Source organism: Gobio gobio (assembly GCF_949357685.1).
Source record: "Gobio gobio genome assembly, chromosome: 23".
Classification (NCBI taxonomy): domain Eukaryota; kingdom Metazoa; phylum Chordata; class Actinopteri; order Cypriniformes; family Gobionidae; genus Gobio; species Gobio gobio.
In genome coordinates this window covers 42,718,067-42,738,676 of record NC_137119.1, presented here as the reverse complement: position 1 = coordinate 42,738,676, position 20,610 = coordinate 42,718,067, and the positions used below count along the sequence as shown (strand labels likewise).

General features: G+C 37.9%; 1 protein-coding gene across 1 annotated transcript in view; it reads right to left on the bottom strand.

Annotated features, from left to right (window-relative positions):
* The window catches only part of ttc21a (tetratricopeptide repeat domain 21A), a gene marked incomplete at both ends in the record, with an annotated part of 43,507 nt that overhangs the window by 18,008 nt on the left and 4,889 nt on the right, over positions 1 to 20,610 (bottom strand). The window contains 15 exons of the mRNA XM_079806847.1: positions 2,960 to 3,121; positions 3,729 to 3,879; positions 3,965 to 4,046; positions 4,138 to 4,248; positions 4,332 to 4,520; positions 6,565 to 6,665; positions 6,743 to 6,884; positions 6,958 to 7,065; positions 7,151 to 7,223; positions 9,024 to 9,262; positions 9,367 to 9,576; positions 16,254 to 16,352; positions 18,159 to 18,243; positions 19,792 to 19,949; positions 20,019 to 20,141. Of these exons, the coding sequence (XP_079662973.1) occupies positions 2,960 to 3,121; positions 3,729 to 3,879; positions 3,965 to 4,046; positions 4,138 to 4,248; positions 4,332 to 4,520; positions 6,565 to 6,665; positions 6,743 to 6,884; positions 6,958 to 7,065; positions 7,151 to 7,223; positions 9,024 to 9,262; positions 9,367 to 9,576; positions 16,254 to 16,352; positions 18,159 to 18,243; positions 19,792 to 19,949; positions 20,019 to 20,141 (2,033 nt within the window). The remainder of the gene's footprint in view (positions 1 to 2,959; positions 3,122 to 3,728; positions 3,880 to 3,964; positions 4,047 to 4,137; positions 4,249 to 4,331; positions 4,521 to 6,564; positions 6,666 to 6,742; positions 6,885 to 6,957; positions 7,066 to 7,150; positions 7,224 to 9,023; positions 9,263 to 9,366; positions 9,577 to 16,253; positions 16,353 to 18,158; positions 18,244 to 19,791; positions 19,950 to 20,018; positions 20,142 to 20,610) is intronic.

Sequence of the window (20,610 nt, the reverse complement as noted above, 5' to 3'; positions counted from 1 at the left end):
CTAAGCAACTGACGCTTCAGAAAGTTCATCAAGAGATCCTAAAACTAATCCACATGAATCAAGCGGTTTATTCCAGATGTTCTGAAGAGACTTGATGGCTTTATATGATGAAGGAAAGTCTGACATGAGGGCGAGTAAATTACAGAATACCGGTAGTCATTTTTGGGTGAACTGTCCCTTTAAGTGTTCTGACCGACTTTTGATTTATTCATCCAAAATTTGACAACAACTGTGACATTCCACATTATACATTACATTTAATTTTTATGAATGGATTCTGCACCATCGCAGAAATCACAGGGCCCTAATTAAATGTCATGATATTGAAATCAAGATTTTCTGATCCAATTTAAGACATTTTTAAGGCCTTAACCCTTAATCGTCACTTGGGCTCCAGCTGACCCCACTGGACTTTTCCTCCATTTTTAAAAAGTGTTCCCTTTATCTCAGGGCCATGAGACTCTGTGACTTTTCCTAAATAATCTATCTAAACATGCACAAAAAATCTGGGCTTGATTTGGTTGTTCTAAAGGTGTGTACATTTTTTTTTACCGTTTAAGTCCCTCGGGGTCAGATTGACCTTACTTTGAAAATGAATGGGAAAGTGTAAAAAATACATTTTTTTCACTTTTTTTGTCAAAAAAAATTAACTAAATCCAGTATAAATCTGAAAATTTCCACATTTATATCAAGGTCTGGTCCTAGAGCATAAACACAAAGTAGAATGAACTTTCTATCTCATACACACACACGCACACACACACACACACACACACAAACTCACACGTGTGTGACTGCAACAGAGAGTATTTTTATTGAAATTGGCAAATAAAATCAACAAAACTGGCATAAATCTGAAAGATTTTCATACATAAATGAAGTACTAATACTAGAGCACAAATGCAATATGGAACAAGCAAGTTCACTCACTCACACACACACACACACACACACACAAACACACAAACACACAAACACACAAACACACACACAAACACAGGTGCCTGGAGTATTTTTTTGATTTTGGCAAGGAATGGGAAAATGTAAAAAATGCTTTTTTTTTCACTTTGTTTGTAAAAAAAAATCAACTAAATCCAGTATAAATCTGAAAATGTCCACATTTATATCAAGATCAGGTCCTAGAGCATAAACACAAAGTGGAACGAACTTTCTGTCTCATACAAACACGCGCACACACACACACACACACACACACACACGTGTGTGACTGCAACAGAGAGTATTTTTATAGAAACTGGCAAATAAAATCAACAAAACTGGCATAAATCTGAAAAAATTCCATACATAAATGAAGGACAAATACTAGAGCACAAATGCAACATGGAACAATCATGAGAAAGAGAGGGAAAAGGGCAAATAAAAGAAAGATGAACGGCAGCTTAACTTCTGCATAACTTCCCTCTGGACCTCTAGTGGATAATGTGGTCATTGCTCTCTCTCTCTCTCTCTCTCTCTCTCTCTCTCTCTCTCTCTCTCTCTCTCTCTCTCTTTAACTATAATTCCTAAAGTTTTTCCACAAAGCTACAGATGGCGGTATTCTATCCCTAACACATAGAGCAATGTCCAAAAACTATTTATATTTATTTAAGATCATCATTCAAGTGATTTTTTCATAAAAAAATAATTTTTAATGAGCCAATTTATGACATAGTTAAGTATTTGTGCAGTAAATAGGTAAACAAAACTACCAAATACCCACAAAAACACAGCAGAAATGTATAGTTGAGAAGTAAATAAAGAAAATGATATATAGTTTTCGATGTAAAAATATTATATTTCCTTATGCAATCGCTCTGTAAAAGTTTGGGGTCTATCTGAGCCCAAGGGACTCAAATGTAAACCCTACTTGAGGGACGATTAACCCTTAATTGAGTTATGCAAAAGTTAAGCTGCCTTTCATCTTTCTTTTATTTGCCCTTTTCCCTCTCTTTCTCATGATTGTTCCATGTTGCATTTGTGCTCTAGTATTTGTCCTTCATTTATGTATGGAATTTTTTCAGATTTATGCCAGTTTTGTTGATTTTATTTGCCAGTTTCTATAAAAATGCTCTCTGTTGCAGTCACACACATGTGCGTGTTTGTGTGTGTGTGTGTGTATGAGACAGAAAGTTCGTTCCACTTTGTGTTTATGCTCTAGGACCAGATCTTGATATAAATGTAGACATTTTCAGATTTATACTGGATTTAGTTGATTTTTTTTTACAAACAAAGTGAAAAAAAAGCATTTTTTACATTTTCCCGTTCATTGCCAAAATCCAAAAAAATGCTCCAGACACCTGTGTTTGTGTTTGTGTGTGTGTGCGTGTGAGTGAACTTGCTTGTTCCATATTGCATTTGTGCTCTAGTATTTGTCCTTCATTTATGTATGAAAATCTTTCAGATTTATGCCAGTTTTGTTGATTTTATTTGCCAGTTTCTATAAAAATGCTCTCTGTTGCAGTCACACACATGTGTGTGTTTGTGTGTGTGTGTGTGTGCGTGTGTGTATGAGACAGAAAGTTCGTTCTACTTTGTGTTTATGCTCTAGGACTAGACCTTGATATAAATGTGGACATTTTCATATTTATACTGGATTTAGTAAAAAAAAATTGACAAAAAAAGGGAAAAAAATGTATTTTTTACACTTTCCCATTCATTTTCAATGTGGGGTCAATCTGACCCCGAGGGACTTAAACGGTAAATTATTTTTTACACACCTTTAGAACAACCAAATCAAGCCCAGATTTTTTTGTGCATGTTTAGATAGATTATTTAGGAAAAGTCACAGAGTCTCATGGCCCTGAGATGAAGGGAACACTTTTAAAAAATTGAGGAAAAGTCCAGTGGGGTCAGCTGGAGCCCAAGTGACGATTAAGGGTTAAGGGTTAAATTCTGTAAGGTCAAATTAAGTCTTTAAGACCCGCAGAAACCCTGATTTGGCTCCTACAGTTCTTCTCACCTCTGGTCCGTTTGTCCTGTATCTAAAAGCTCTTGTCCAAACACATCCCGGTCAGGGTTCAGACAGATCTGGAGCATCAGTTCTAGCGCTGGCTCTCCCCATCCGGCGTCTCCTCTGGCCTTGTTCAGGTGTGTCAGGGCCTCGTTCACCTGGGAGCTGTGCCTGAGGTCAACATCACACTAAAACACTCACTCTCTTAGAGAGAACATTTAGAATAAGAATACTAAGGACACATTTAGAAATAAGAATAAATTGTCCTCTATTAGTTAGTCTGAATGATCACTGAAAGCACAGAAAATGAGCTTCACATGAACATGAACTTTACCAATGAATTTTCTCTTTCCAAAAATTCAGAGAATGTTGGGCGAATCTCACAAAATCAGTGAAATGCATATTTTACTTATAAATCAAATGGGGGAAAAAATTATTATATAGCCAAAGGATAAAAATTAGGACCATTTTTAGGACCATTAGGATATTTTGTAATATTTTCATGAAATTGACACAAAGTACAATTTCTCAGTCATATTTAACCTTTAAATCAAATTATATATATAAAATTATATAGCACAAAAAAACGTAGGACAAATTTTAGTACCATTAAGATATTTTATAATGTTTTCATGAACTTTGACAATCAAATTAATTTTCAAAAAAATTCATAGACTGTGAGACAATCATATTAATTTTACCTACAAAACCAATGGGGGAAAACAAACAAATAAATAAAGTATTAAATAAAAAATCGGTCATGATATTGTTCACTGACCAGAAGTAAAAGCCCTTGCAGTAATTAAAGCCCGGTTCTCTGACCGACAGCAGACAGAACTTCTCACACGCCTTAAAAACAGACTGGGCGTCCTCTAGTTTCCCCATCCTGCGCAGAATCTGCAGAAACTTGGCCATGGCATGAAAGTTGTCTATGGAAACAAGAAAGCAGAGTAATAATTAAATGTAACAATTGTTATGTTGTGTTTTATATCAGAAACTGATATTCCATCACACCTGGGTTTCGCTCCATTATAGAAGCATAAATCTTGACTGCTTCCTCCTTTTGGTTCTTCCAGAATAATGTGTCAGCCAACAGCTGAGGATAAAACCAAACACACACACACACACACATCCGTGACCAAACCTCTCGCCATTAATAGCCGAGCATCTCTTCAGGAAAACGATACCATTGAGGCAGCGGTGTGGTCCTGCTGGAGCTGCAGTATCCTCACACACAGTTCCTCACTACAGTCCAGCTTCTGATGCTCATAGTGTAACTGAGCCAGATGAAAGAGGATCTGCATGTGGACGAAAACAACCAGATGTGACGTAAAACACTCCCTACAAATCTCACGACTACAGACAGGCTGAGCGGACTGACCTCTTCATTGTCCGGGCTGTGATTTAAAGCGTCTGTGTAGTGTTGTTTGGCCATTTCCAGGTCGCGGATGAGGTGAAACTCATGTGCCCAGTCACAACAGATGGACGATAGCAACTTCCTCTGTTCCTCTAATTCTGCTGGATGCTCATTTGTAACACGGCAAACTACTTTTTGCTGGAGATCATGCGCCTGACGGAAGAGCAAAAAGAGACTTATTTGTTTGCACATAAAAAAACTTGCCTCATCAATGCTAACACCGGACGTGACAGTTTTCACACCGCTCAGCTCCTCCCCTTTATTAAAATAGCCAATGTCGTTTAGTTTATACCACAGCTTGGCTGTTGAGCTCAGTAAAGCCGCAGTTTCCTCCTAATCGACTCACAAGATAGAAAACACAAAACACTGTTCTGTCGGGAGAGAGAGAAGCCGCAGCACGAATAATAAAGTTCTGTGTGAACTTGAATAATTAGCTACACATCAGAAATCACTAGGTGCGTTTACATGGAGCACTGTAATCGGTTTAAAATCCAATCCGAATAAAAATGCTCCATATAAACACCTCAATCGGAATAAAAATGGCCAAACCGGATGAAATTGTAATGGGTTTGAGAGGGGTGGGATAAACCTTTTCATGAACCGATCAAATGAAAAATTCCACCATGTAAACGACCTGATCCGATTACTCTGAGTGTACGTCTTTCTGTGACGTGATGTACAGCGCGCGCCTCCACAACTGAAGAGCGCGCGCCGCGCTCACACCAGGCTGATGTTGACAAGAGAGGAAAGTTCATTTTTCTGAGGTATTAAACTTTTTATTTCGTAACTTGTTATGAACATGATGTTGGAATAATGACACAGACATAGCCTGGCTACAGCATCTCATCTCCAGCGTTTGTCCTAGGCTTCAACTGCGCCTGACAGAATAATTTATTTTTCTGAGGTGATTCTTACACTTTAAGACAAATAATAAATAGCTTTTATAAAACTGTAACGTTACAAGTCCTGGTGGCCGTTGAGAGCTGCCATTTCAACGGGGAACAGATTCAAGCTGCTCTCTGTTTCTCGTTAGTTAAGTTAGCTATAAAAAAAAATTCAACAACTGCTTCAAATTGGTTAAGTAACATTACCCACAGTCTACTTTAATAACTTTTGTTAATATTTAGGCCTTTGTGATTATGGTATCTTTCCTTAATCATCTGAAATATATATGTTTAGTACTAGTAATGATGCGGAGCACGTCTTGAATGCTTCATTCATGTTTCACCGTATATCCTATGTTTTTATTAATAATTTGAGTGCATTTTATTGTTAATTTTGTGTTTTTCAAAATAAATTAATTGAATTCATTTTTGATTCCGCATTCATCATTCACAGCTGTTGAAATAGCCATTGTATAGGACATAAATTAGGTTAAACTACTGCATGTCCGCCCACAGAAAAATAAATAAATATAAAAATGACCAACACAGAACTACTGTATTGATTCACGATACTACGAATCTGAGGCGGTGGACAAACTGTGTGCGCATGTCACAAAATGATTCCTACTGAAAGTCAGCACATGTAAACACCAGATGGGTTTAGATAACGTCTCATGTAAACAGTCCACCGAATCTTTCAATCGGAATGATTTTAATCGGAATGATAAAAAAGTGCGCATGTAAATGTGGCTAGTGATCACAGATCAGGAGGAACTGAACAAAGACGTCTGTTTTCATTTGTACATCAAAACACTGAGAAACTGCCAGCATTCACTGGTTCACAAGCCATGATCTCTCGAGGACAAACAAATATGGCGCTCGCATGGGCGTGCTAAATTTTCTGGGCGGAGGAAAGGGAGGTAACGGTTCCTGTTATGATGTCATAACAGGAAAATTCAAGATCAGCTCGTCTGGGCTGTCATTTTCTCAAAGGCAGAGAAAGACAGCCAGAACTCGGTTTACACCCATCAAAATTTCTAGCCACTTGGGGACAATATTCAGGCTAGGGGAACTCATATTAATGTGGAAAAACCTCATAAAATTAAAATGTCATGACATGGGACCTTTAAAAAAGACAAAAAAGAACAAGAAAAGAAAGAACAAAGAAAAGTTAAACAGAGTATTTCAGGCAGAGGGTTGCATCAGAATTTTTAACTGTAAATAATATTAATGTATGCTAGCAGAACCCAAAAATACTTGTAAATAAACATGGGCACTCACCATTGTATATAGCTTTGAAAATACCCACAAACCTTTTGCACGACGTCCAGAGCGGACGCGTTCCCGGCCCGCAGAACTTTCACCAGCACTCGTAAAACTCTTACATCATCCATCATTGCAGTCAATGCAGACGCTGCAAAAGAACAATAGAGAGAACAATATTTCCTGTTTCTCGTGGCATTCAGTCATGTTTATTTGAGTTATAATTACTAGGTTCATGCTCCAAGGCCTTCTCCAGGACCTGCTGAGCTTCCTCCAATCGTTTGAGTTTGAGGAGCAGCTCGGACAGCTCAACACTCAAACAACAGTCCAGAGCGTCGCTCTTCAGAGCCGTCTCATAGTAACTCACCGCCTGAAACATAAGAGTGCGATTACACACGAGAAACGAACACTTCCTTTAACTTTTGTTAAATTTTGCCACTTGCCTTGTGATATTCATGAGCCTTCACTAAAGCGTGGCCTATTTTCTTGGCTAACGTGTCTTCAGGAGCCATCTGCTCTACTTCTTGGTAGATCTTGACCGCTTCCTCTGGCTTTCAGAACAGGATATTTTTATGGTTAATAAAGAGGTTTTGGTACTGAGAAGCCAAATGAAAATCCCAAACATGAAATGTATACCTGGTGTATCTTCATGAAGGCATCAGCCAGGAGGATGTTAGTATGAGGTCCTGGAAGCTGCTCACTTATTTCTCTGAAACATTTTTATCTTAAGATGCAGTAAACATCCACATGATGAAGCAAACCATACTTTTTAAAAATACTAAAAGAAGTTCTCTTACAACTTTAGTGTAAAATACAAAAAAGTGAATCCCATGTCACCCATATATCAAAATGATTTTTACATTGACATTATTTTCATGATAATTATGTTCATTTTTTTATTTTTAAAATGATCCTCAATAGTGATTCTCATTAGATTTGAATATTTTTTCCTCTAAATGCACCAACACTTTTGTGGATAAAGATTTTTGTTACGATATTTTAAATTAGACAGTAAAATTACTGTAATCAACATAAAACAGTAAAATAAAATATTTACATATTATTCATTTACCTATACATAACCATTTACAGCAGGAAACCAATATCACCATTACCATGACTTTATATAAATAACGTTATACATGTACACTACCAGTCAAAAGTTTGGAAACATTTTATGTTTTTGAAAGTAGTCTCTTAATCTCACCAAGGCGGCATTTATTTGATCAAAAATACAGCAAAAACAGTATTATTGTGACATATTGTTTCAATTTAAAATTATTTTTTTCCATGTGAATATATTTTAAATGCAATTTATTCCTGTGATCAAAGCTGAATTTATCATCATTACTCCAGTGTCACATGATCCATCAGAAATCATTCTGATAAGAGGATTTGATGTTCAAGAAACATTTATGATTATTATCAGTGTTGAAAACACTGTTCAGTGTTTTTCAGGGTTATTTAATGAATAGAAAGTTCAAAAGAACAGCATTTATCTGTAATATAAAGCTTTTGCAACATTATAAATGTCTATACTGTCACTTGATCAATGTAATGCATCGTTGCTTAATAAATGTATTAATTTCCCCCAAAAAAATTTAATAATAATTCTTACCGACCCAAAACTTTTGAATGTTACAAAAGCTTTCCATTTACTTATTTATTTATGATTTAATGCCATATCAGCAACAATGGCTATATTCATGGCAATCAGCAGCATCACTTCAATACATTGTTTACAATAATTTAACCATTTTGTCTTAAAAACAATCACTATACAAAATCAATTATATATACCAATAACAACAACAGTAATAATAACACCAATTACATAGAATCTTTCAATTTAATATTTGACAGAAATTCTAAAATTACTCCAGTAGAAACCTTTTTGAAAATGTCTATTAATGTGTTTTCTGAATAAAACCGTTCTCTAATATTATTTTAAAAAGGACATTCTATTAAAATGTGTTTAACACTCGTGAAATTCTTACACAGATCACAAACCGGTTTCTCTTCCCCGTTCAATATATGAATGAGTGAGTCTTGAATGTCCAATTCGGCATCTCGTATATACAAGCTGGTCATATCTATTTTCAAAATAATAACTAATAACTCCTTGATTTAAAACTGGATTCACCTCATATAATTTGTTATTTACACATTCGTTCCATTCCATTTGCCATTTATTGTAAATGTACAGGTTCAATATGGGTTTAACCTCAGATGCTGGTATTTTACATACAAAAGCTTTCTATTTCAGATAAATGCTGTTCTTTTGAACTTTCTATTCATCAAAGAATCCTAAAAAATTAAATGTATCAGTTTCCACAAAAATATGAACTGTTTTTAACACTGATAATAATCAAAAATGTTTCTTGAGCACCAAATCAGCATATTTTATTTATTTTTATTCTTACTTTATTTAATTTTAAAATGAAGGATTTTGAGAAATATGACCTGGACGTGACCTGTCACTCATAAATGATGGAAGTGTAGTTCTCACCTGTAGCATGCAATGTAAAGCTTCTTGTTTCTTTTCCTCTCCAAGTAAATGTGAGCCATCTTCTCTCGGGCTTGGATGTATGTTGATTCAGTAGGCAGAATGTTTCTCAGCATGGCCACAGCGGCATCCACATCATCTCTCACCAAAGCCAGATCCACGTTAGCAAGCATGACACGCGTCTCCTCCAGTGTCCCTTTGAAGAGCAGAATAGCGTCTTGCAGAACTTCAGTGGCCTCGTGCTGATGAAAGAGAAAGACACGCTAGATTATGAGAGCTCAGAAGGGGCTGGTTGGTTCAAATGTTTGTTTGTTGACTTTCGGGTATTCCTAAGTGCAGACCGGACCTGTTGCCCGTTGAGTCTCAGGGCCTCCGTGAGCTCCAGGTACACAGACACACGCTCACTGCTGGAGACGGGAGACTGCGGCCCCTCTGAGGGCCTTCGGACCCCTGCCATGTTCATGTTGATATTCAGGCACTGGATGGCGTTCTCCAGGTCTCCAAACCTCAGCAAAGCACGAGCTTTGAGCAGATTAAACTGGAACTGATCTCGAACCTACAGATAAATCACAGGCATGAGCTCAAGACATAAACACACAAATACAGGAGATCTAATTACACTACCATTCATAAAGATATCATACTTTTATTCAGCAGGGACACATTAAATAGGTGCAATTAGGGCGTTAAGTGTCTGAATCCACTTTTGCTAGTTTAACAACGGGGAAAAATGGTCGATGCGCCCGGCGCATGATCCAAAAGGGCCGTCCCTCGTCTCTTAATGAGTCATGGGTGTGTTTTGGGCGTAACGAGAAATCAGAGTTTCATCTCCCTTTCCCTTTAAAAGCCAGTTGTGCTGCACCATGGCGGATTCACTATTTACATATGAGCAGAAAGACTGAACGCTTCTCCAGAGAGGAATCCTTTTATTTTTAATATTTAAACGTGCGTGTGTGTGTGTTGTGGGGTTACACATTTATACATTGTTATATCTAGGTTCAAATGTAATAGAATATAACTGAAAACATTATCTACATTTGTGTTTTACATTTTGAAGTAAACTTGAGGAAATTCTAAGGAGATTACGTCAGGCTGTGTAAGTGCTTGAGACATTAAGTATTTTGTCTCTATGTATTTCCTGACTATTTACCATGACAAGTTTAGAGCAATACTGCCTGAGTGATTGGATTAGCATCTATGCCTTTGAATGGCACTGTTATGCTGATTGAATCTGGACGAGAGACACAGTTATGTAGGGGGTGTCCTTTTTACCTATACAACATTTGCATTGTATTGTTCAGAGTGTCTCCTCCTCTGCTGTATAACCCCTCCCCCTGAAATGTAGATAAATTGCATTATTTTGTACTGTTAAATCAGACTGTTTTCGGACGACCTGCAGCACAGAGAGTTCTCATTAAAACAATCACTTCTGTTTTGATCCCGACGTCTCCTGGTCTCTACTTCAAGAAACAACAGAAGTTCACAACAGAGTAATAATCAGAGTGTGTGTGTGTGTGTGTGTGTGTATGTGTGGGCATGTTTTTGTGAAATATCAGGACACAAATGTGTATAATGACATGGGTATTACACAGGTATTACAAAAAGAGGGTGAAATATGAGGACGTTCCCCATGTCCTCACGTTTCAAAATGCTTATAAATCACACAGAACAAGTTTTTTTTCACAGAATGTGAACTGCACAGTCTCCTGTGAGGGCTAGGTTTTGGGGCAGGGGCAGTGTGTGTGTGTGTGTGTGTGTGTGTGTGTGTGTGATGGGTAGGTTTAGGGGCAGTGTAAGGGGATAGAAAATACGGTTTGTACGGTATAAAAACCATTACGCCTATGGAATGTCCTCACATTTCACAAAAAAAAAAAACATGTGTGTGTGTGTGTGTGTGTGTGTGTGTGTGGTGCACCGCCTATAGGCTCATATCACTAACACACTCTTTAAATAACACACAAATACTGCACTATTGACTTTAGAGCAGGTGTGTTGGTCAATGGTCAGTGGTTTTCAGTTCCTCACAATAGCAACGCTCCAACACACACCCACACACACACCTGGTGTTCAGACCAGACGCCCATGGGTGAACAGATGCGCCAGTGCAGTTGATATTTAAACAACGAGGAGCTGGACATGAACATGAGACCTGCGTCCGGCTGAAACTAGCAGAACACACTTGTGTCACGCCTGAAAACCTACTTCCTGGTGGTAAATGCATCAAATGACTTGTTTTGAGTTTCCACAATTTTCTGACAGTCCCCATCAATGTCTATTAGATGTTCAGAAACTTGTATCTAAGTGTTGATTTGAAAGGCAAAATTGATCAAACGTGGTTAACTCACTGTCGGCCGCTGGCCGCTTGGTCGTTACTTTCAAAAACAAAAACTTTAATTAAACAAACAAAAAAAATGCTTCAAACATTTTTCTAAATGACCTTAATAAAGAAACGAAATATAACTACTTTGACATTAAAAACAAAACTGAACTATTTTAAAGCTACAATGTTTAACTTTTTTAGTTTATTCTTAGCTAAAAACACTTAGTTCTTTCAAAAATAGATGTGCTCATTAATGTATATTTACTTCTTTAGAGTAATAAAGTATTCTCGTAAGTTTATAATATGCCATTGAAAATACATACGGGTGAGGGTTCGAATGCGGGTCGCCATGTTGCTCCTCCATCTTGAAAGTACATTAGCCAAAGAGGGACATACCCGTAAATTCAAGCTTGGCTTTTGGTGTTTTAACACTCGATGGCACCGTGTCCAAAGTGGACGAGGTCGAACTGAAAGCCATGTTAATCTTGGACTAAATCGGCCACCGTAGGAGTTAAAACGAAATCGGAATTGAGAGGAAGAGAAGCTAATATTCACTGGATGGTCATATACAAGTTCACCACTAGATGGGGGAAAATATCACACAGTGTAGCTTTAATGGCTGCAATGGAAAATTTTGATAAGCTGTCGGACACGAGCCGGGCTAGGGCCGAGATTTGAGGCCCTTGCAGGGCTCTAGGTCAGAGAGATTGTAATAAGTCATGAAAAACTAGTGGACTTCAAGGAAAAAAACTGTGTATTTCACACAAGAAAAAACAATTAGAATACAATTTAGTCAACAATTTTGTACTTGAAGGGTTAGTTGAATCAGTGAGTCGAATGATGATTCAGATCGCGTGTCAAACCGCCAAACTGCTGAAATTTGGCGATTCAAACTGCTGAATCGACTCACTGATTCATAACGCTTCGAAGCTTCATGAGGCCGTGTTTTGAAATCGTCATCACTATGTAAGTCGTTATTTAGGGTTTTTTTGCGCACAAAAACTATTGTCGCCGATACATAAAGTTATTGTAGAGCCACTGTAGTGAGATGGACTTTGTATCGACGTCTTTAGTGTCTTTTAAGGGTCTTGAGAGTGTAAAGTGCATTGAGCCAATGGAGGCCTTTCAGAGCATCAGATTTACACTAAAATATCTTCATTTCTGTTCCGAAGATGAACGGAGGTCTGACGGGTGTCCAACGACATGAGGGTATTAATGACAGAATTTTCATTTTTGGGTGAACTAACCCTTTGACTAAACAAAACGCTCAGACTTCACCTCAAAGTTGACGCTGACTCCAGACTCCAGGCAGCTCAGACACTTCCTGTTGTCTCCCGTGCGCAGGTGCAGTCTGGCCTGCAGAAGGTGGATCTCCGGCACGCTCGGCTCTTTCTCCATGCACAGGTTCAGAAGGTGCTGGGCTGTTCTGTGGTCGCCTGCAGAGGCATTCTGGGATTGTTATCATCAGCCCAGGTGATGCATTGAAATGTTTCTGTATCTCGACACACTTGCCTAGAAGGAGCTTGACGTAGGCCATATAATAACAGCTCGCTGACATGCCAGGAGCGCCTTTGACGATCGTTTCTAAGATCATATTGGCGTGTTTGAGCCAAAATGGTGGAGTTTGTCCAGGAATGAGGAGAAAATCCTGTGAAATCATACAAAAAGGAATCCACACCTAATTCCAGAAGTAAAAATAAACTTTTGCATTTATGCATTTGGCAGATTCTTTTATCCAAAGAGGCTCAAACCCACAACCTTGATGTTGCTATTGAACTTAAAAAGCACGGAGGATGAAATACCTGCTTGGACTCCAGGTGCATGCGCACTATTTGCAGGAGGAAGTTTGGGTCCAGCATCTGCAGGTATTCTACACCATAATTTAATCCACGCAGAGCAGAGAAATGGAGCTCAGCGGCTTCTTTCAGCAGCTGTATCACCGTCTCCTCGTCTGCTTTCTGCTTCCTGGCCAAAATGGCCTTCAGCAGAGCAACTTCCTGTTTAATCAAACATATTTACGTCACAGTTACCCTACACTACTAAAGGCTTAATCAGGGATATTTATAAATGATCAAACATTTCCTGAAGACGGTTTAAAGCCACTACTAAACGGTTTACAGCTTTTTACCGCTATATTTCCAAGAGACTCTTGCGCTTCGCAGAAGAAGGCGAGCTGTTGGGCGGCTTCCTCAAGCTGATCACACGTCAGCTGGCATCTGATCATGCCTATAAAAATAACCATATGTTAATGCATAGATTTATGTGTAGCAACATTTTGAATTGAACAGGATTTGAATGAAGACTGTTTTAGGACAAGTAAGATTTTTTTAGATTGCAACATTATTTTAAATGGCAAATAGGAAACTATTCCCTCAAATCCACGTTACAGTGATGTAAAAACACTCATTCTTACACAATGAGGGGTAACGCTTTATTTTAAGGTGACGTAGTTACACATTACTACATGTAGTTACTATAGCAATAACAGTAAATGATACATAATTACAAAAAACTAACCCTAACTCTATAGTAAGTACATGTAGTTAATTAATATTACTCAGTACTAAAGGGGTTACACTTTATTTGTTACACTGTAATTATACATTTTAGTACCGAGTAATAATAAGTAACTACATGTACTTGATATAGGGTTAAGGTTTGGGATTAGTTGCATGTAATTATGCATCATTTATAGTTATTACTATAGTAACTACATGTAACATATGTAACAATAATAAAGTGTAAGTTTAAGGTCCCATTAGTTAATGCATCAACAAACCTTAACAATGAGCAATACATTTACTACAGTTTTTATTCATGTTTGTTAACATTAGTTATTGAAAATAAAATTGTTCAGTGTTAGTTAATTTCGGCTCAGGTCCATTAAATACTATTAACAGACACATCAAATATTAGCAAATGTTGAAATGAACATGAACTAACTATTTTAAAAAAAACAGCTTAAAGGGTAACTAAACCCTAAAACAACTTTTTTTTAGTTAATGATCTGCAAGACTGGGGCTTTATTTGTGCTGTTCTTTGACTCGAGTAAATGTTTTGACATTTGGGTATAAAGTGTTTTAATTTGAAAATATATGTGTAAAATCGTCTGAGTGCTGCCCTCTTAAGGTTGAACGGTGGCTACTGCGGTTGATTTTTCCTATTGGATGTTGTGGGTCATCGTGACGTAGGATGGCACTTCCAACGGCTCACTATCCGCGCCCCTGGCACGAGCTCACCACGCCCTCAGAAATGTTTTCCCCAATCACATGATGAGAACGGCTTCACTCCAATATGAACTCCCATGTGACATGAAGTAGAAACATTATGAATGTTACTTGAAACTTGCTTTAACATTGTATTGAAGAAAATACGGTTAAATAATGCAGTTGTCAGTACACATGAGGCTTTTGTTGCGATATTATTGCCGCCCGTCATGTGTACAGATACTTTTCATACATGAGACGCGCTTTCAAACCCTGACACGCAAGTGGTTGCCGTGGTAACGCACAACAATACCGTAACGTGCTGGCATATTTAGTCTAACTTTTATTTGAGGAAATCTGTTTTCCAATAAGCTATTAGTTTGAACTTATTGGTCCTGCACTGCCAATTGATTCAGTTAATTTGAATAAAAATACATCACATACTGATCTATTTTTAGTGGTAATTCAGTATATATTTAAAATCTATGAAATTTTACTGTTCATAGGTTAGGTCAGCGGTTCCATTCTCTTTCGCGCTGCTGCTTCGCTAGCATCATTAAGACAGCTGTCAATCAATCCGTCACTGCAGGTCTCAGGTGCACGAAAAATGTCATGGCCCCCAGATTATTATTATGTTGTATGAACATCTGAACATGCAATATATCAAATGAAAGAACAGAAGCCTCTGCTTTTAAACAACAAAAAACGTTTTAGTCTAGCTTTATGCATTCTTTTTTTTATCAACACTTGAATGTGGGCACGTTTCATTAAAAAAAAAGCAAAATTTGTTTTCTAAAGACGAAGCAAAATTGCATTTTTTACAGCATACACAAGCAATGCTTTAATCACTTGTTTCCGCATCTTTTTCTCCTGTGTTTTGATCCAGAGATTTTTCAGTAGATGTGTAATAGCACCCCCTACCGTATAACAGTGAAAATGACGCAAAATTATGTCAATGGTGGGGAAAGAGTTAACTAATGTTAACAAATGAAACCTCATTGTAAAGTGTTACCAATAATCTGTAATACATTTAGTACAACAAATACTACCATGGTATATAAATACTTTACAATTAAAATAATGCTACACGTTTGCAAACTGAATTTCTCTCCCCTTCGTTACTGAGACAGTTTTTCCTGTTGATTTTGAGCTGAAATATGACCCAGACATTGCATCAGAGTTTTGTATGTGATGATAATGTTTCCTGGATGTGATGATACTGTACCTACTAATGCTGATGTGCATTTGGGGTCTGTTTTCATTGCTGTAGAGTAGCATTTATGGGCATCTTTATTCTTATCTTGGAGACTGAGCAGATAGCCGAGTTCACAGAGGACATCAGACGCCGCTGGTGCACGTGACGACACCCGACGCACAAACACAGTCAACATCTGCAGGATCTCTGAGTTGTGTCCACACTGCAAATGGGGAGAAATATTTCGTTTTTCTGCTGTGGACAGAGACTATACTGTAATAATGAGGATGGAAAGATTCGTCTCGAGCCAGGGAAACAAGCTCCAAAACAAAAATGAATAGCTCCGAAATGACCCACGGGCAAAAAGTATCATGGAAACAGACACTTAGGGATGCAAAACCCCAGTGAGGACGGTGTGTGTTCAGGGCTAAAGTGGTAATAAACAAGCATATTAGCACTAACAGTGTATAAGGGGACACCGGATGTTTAGTTACTATGAGAGTGATTCGCACCAGTCGGCTGATGGGTGCTGTGATCTCCAGATGCATGCTGGGATTACTGGGCTCAGAGATCTCTACAGCATTCATTAAAGATTGAAGACGCTCTTTCACCTGAAATACACAATGGAATAACATTTGTGGGTCATAGACAAGTCAGAATGTCTGAGATGAAAGGAAAAATTATCATTTTAAATTGTTGTCACATACTTAGGGTGCGTTTACACGACAATAATTAGGGATGGGTATCGAGAACCGGTTCCAAATTGCCCAGAACCGGTGATTCGATAAGAAACGCGCATTTCGATTCCGCTTATCGGTTCCCGTGTGCGCATTTTATTGTGATTTTAAACCGCTGCACACGGTTCTCATAGTGAATGAATTGTGCCCGATAATGAACGGAGTTCTCTTCTCGTCTTTTTGCACAGCATGCGATCGGACAAATACACACAAAAATGTCAAAATACTCTCAAACACAGTCGGTTCTGTCGTTGATGGCAGATTTTCTTGATGCGTTTCTATGATAACGTTAATCAAACAACAAAAGACGATAAAATTAATTTGTTGTTCTAGAGAGAATTAACTTTTAACTGTAATGTATTGCCTATATATTATTATTTTATATTTGATTAGTTTCTGTACCTACCTGAAAATGTTTATTTCAATCATCTTTGTTTGGTTGTATTTATTTGTGCAATTGCTAATTTGTTTATTTTTTCTTTTTAAATTACTGAGTGTTAACTTGTCTTTAATAATGCTTTAAATTTATATTAGGCTTTTTTTTTTAAACCATAGGCAAAAGTTGCTAGCCTGTTGATTTTTGTTCATGGTATTCAGCTACAATGAAATCTTTTGCAATAATAGCCTAATAATAAATGTGTTTTTTACCCTATTGGAATCGAAATTAGGAATCGATAAGCAGAATCGTTAAAATTCAAATGATACCCAACTCTAACAATAATGTAATAAAAAAGGAAGCGTTTTTCCTTTGCATACACAACAACTTTGTCAAAACGATCCCTGTTAACAGATCTGTGAAAATAGCTAAAAACACAGTATTCTGCTGCCAGGCCAGTAGGTGGCGATGGACTGAAAACGTGCATGACGTCACAGTTTTCTCAAATTTGCCTTTTTTTATAGTTTAAACTGAGACGTAAGTAAAGAAACGGCCAAAAATGTTTGAAATCAAATACATCGCATTCAAAGAACATTATGAGAAATCTGCCTAATACTTCCGGCGGGATTCTGAAGTGTGCATCCGATGGACACTTTACTATCCCATGAGGCCACAGAAGAGAAGTTATGAATGGAAGTGAAGCAACGCAACTGACTCTGTAGGTCACATGACACTAACAACATGGCGGATGTACGTCCAGATTTCACTCATACTACCCACATTCATACTATTTTTAACAGTCACGAAGTAGATTCAAATTCAAATGTAGTAGTACCTACTTAGTACATGATTTCGGAAGCAGCGCAAAAGTCCATGAAAACAGAAACCAAACTGAATGTTACACAAAGGCTGTGTCCGAAATTGCAAACTCTCAAGTAGGTACTTATTTTGAACGAGTAATTAGTGCTAAAAAAGTATGTTCTGTGTACAGTAGTATGAACGTAATCTGGATGTAATGCTTTCACGTCATTATCATGTGACCTACCGTCACTTCACTGCCGTTCACAAATCCTCTCCTGTGGCCTCATGGGATAGTAAATGTCATCCGAGAATTTTTTGCCTGCTCTTTTAAGAGTACTGTGCTTTTTGGACATCTTTTGTCATGTACTGTTTTTCATTGACTATATAATAGGGAAGTATGCGATTTCGGATGCAGCCAAATAGTTACATATAGATGTGAATATAGAAATGATTTCATTCAGTTTTGAAAATAGTCCATTTACATTTGAATAAAAAGAAATTACCATCTCCAGATTTCCATCCTTAGCCGCAGCAATGACAGTCATCATTTGAAGAGCTTTCAGATCCTGTCCGTCTCTCTCCAGAACTCTGCACATTTCAACCAAACTCACGGAATCACATCTAAAACCATCTGTTCCAATAAAAGCTCAGGGGCCTCATTTATAAACGTTGCGTACGCACAAAAGAATGCGTGCGCCGCTCTCAACGCAATAATTGGTATTTATAAAAAGCAAACTTGACGGGAAAATGTGCGGTCCTTCACGCAAGCTCTGACCCAGGCGGACGCACAAAAACGGGTTAAATGAGAAATGGCGACACCGTCGGCAGATGAAGAAACACGTGAAAGTGTGTGAAACTGTAGACCGTTGTGTATAAGAAATGGCAAAACTGCCTCTCATAACATGAAGACTTCACAAAGCAAGCCTTACAATTAACAGCCTATACGAACACCCGTTTGATCTGCAGTGTAAAACAAACAAAATCAAACGAAAATTACAACAGAAATGCAAATTAACACATATTTGCAAAAAGAAAAGTGAAAAGTGTTCTACAATTATATTAGCATGCTATGCAATTCATCTGTTTACAAATAATATGGTAAAAAGAACGAAATAATGAACAAAACTGATAATCTCGTCAATGTGTCCGTCTGGCGGAGCAGAGATGATTAGATAGATAGATAGATAGATAGATAGATAGATAGATGATAGATGATAGATGATAGATGATAGATGATAGATGATAGATGATAGATAGATAGATAGATAGATAGATAGATAGATAGATAGATAGATAGATAGATAGATAGATAGATAGATAGATAGATAGTTTTTTCATAGTAAAATTTCTTCATCAGCTATGGAATCATGGTATTCATGCATATAACTTTAGTTTTATTTTTGATCAAATAACGTATGACGTATGTCTCAACCATTCAGAATCCTACAAGACATTACATTTGCACTGAACTATTTCCCATTTCCACGTAGATTATAACCGACATCTGTAGCTTGTCAGATGCAATTAAATGGATGGAAATAAAATGCCCATCTCAATGTGTAATGACGCACAATGGCTGATCTTGCGCTCTAGAAGATGTGGCGAATGGAAGGATTGGGAGTGAAGAACGCATCTTCAGACAGAGGACACACTCTGGAGATGCAGCGCTAGACGCTTTTTTGCCTCGACTTTGATGTCCGACCATTTCTTTTTTATTTCGGCCACGGTCTGAGGTTGTGAGGCGACAGCATTTACAGCGTCTACAACCTTTTGCCACTCAAGTGCCTTTTTGGCATTAGTAATGCCCACACTGTGCCCTCCAAAACAACATTTTTCTCCTCTTTTTGATTTCCTCTCTGTGTTTGCCATGATTTCGCAATCGATGAATATTAACTTGTGGGCGTTTCACGGACTATTTATGGGCAACTATGGGCGTGACATGAATCCGCAAAAGCTGCGCTACATTTAGAATTGATTGTGATGTATTAAGTGAAAACTGCGTAGGATGTGCGTGCGCACGGCTTTATAAATCCAACTATTTCTGTGCGTACGCACGTCCTGTGTTTCATCCGTACGCCACTTCTGACGCAAATCCTACACACAGTTTTATAAATGAGGCCCCAGAAGAGCACACACCTCCGGGCGACCTCCTCCGTTTGACCCCAGTCACGCAGAGACATGAACACCTTCATCTTCATGACGAGCGCCGGGCTGAAGTCCGGATGAGAGACTATAATCTGGTTGGCGATGTCAAGAGCGCATTGCTCATCCTGCTTCGCCATGAAGAACTCCATCTGCAGGGCAAACAAACAGTTTAGTCCCTGCAAGATTCAAAATAGAGCATCTGTCTAAAGACGTTTTACTTTTCCCATGAGTCCAAATAAGTTTCCTGTGTCCTGAACGCCACTGTCAAAGTAACGTATGGCCTGATGTCTGTTCTCTTCCGTGTCAGAGGTCAACACAATCCAACCCTTGAGAATAAGCCCCTGTTGATAAAGAAAAACAACTCATGAACACACCAGTTGTGGCCTTTAGTGCACACCAGCGCATGACAAGTTTGAGTGCAATATTTCCAAATACGCTCTCGCAATCCCCAATACAACAATAATAGGGTAAAATTTGAATAAGATAAAACTTGCAAAAAACTCAAATTTTAGTGTTAGTGTTGTGTATGTAATGACATGTATTCGCTTTAAGAATGTAATTAACCTTTTTTTTTGGTGAAGCAGATCTTTTTCCCAATTAAAAAAAGTAATTCCTGTAATGAATTTTGAAATTAATTACATTTCTACTATTGGAAGTAAGAGCTGAGGTAAGCGCGGCAGTCCTTCTCAGCGCATGTCCAGTCTGGCGCGTTTTCAGATCGCATGTGGAAGCTAAACTTTCATAGGAATTCATTGAAAAGTTGAAACTCACTTTTCTCTGCACCGCTCCGTTATTAATGCCCGAGGCCGA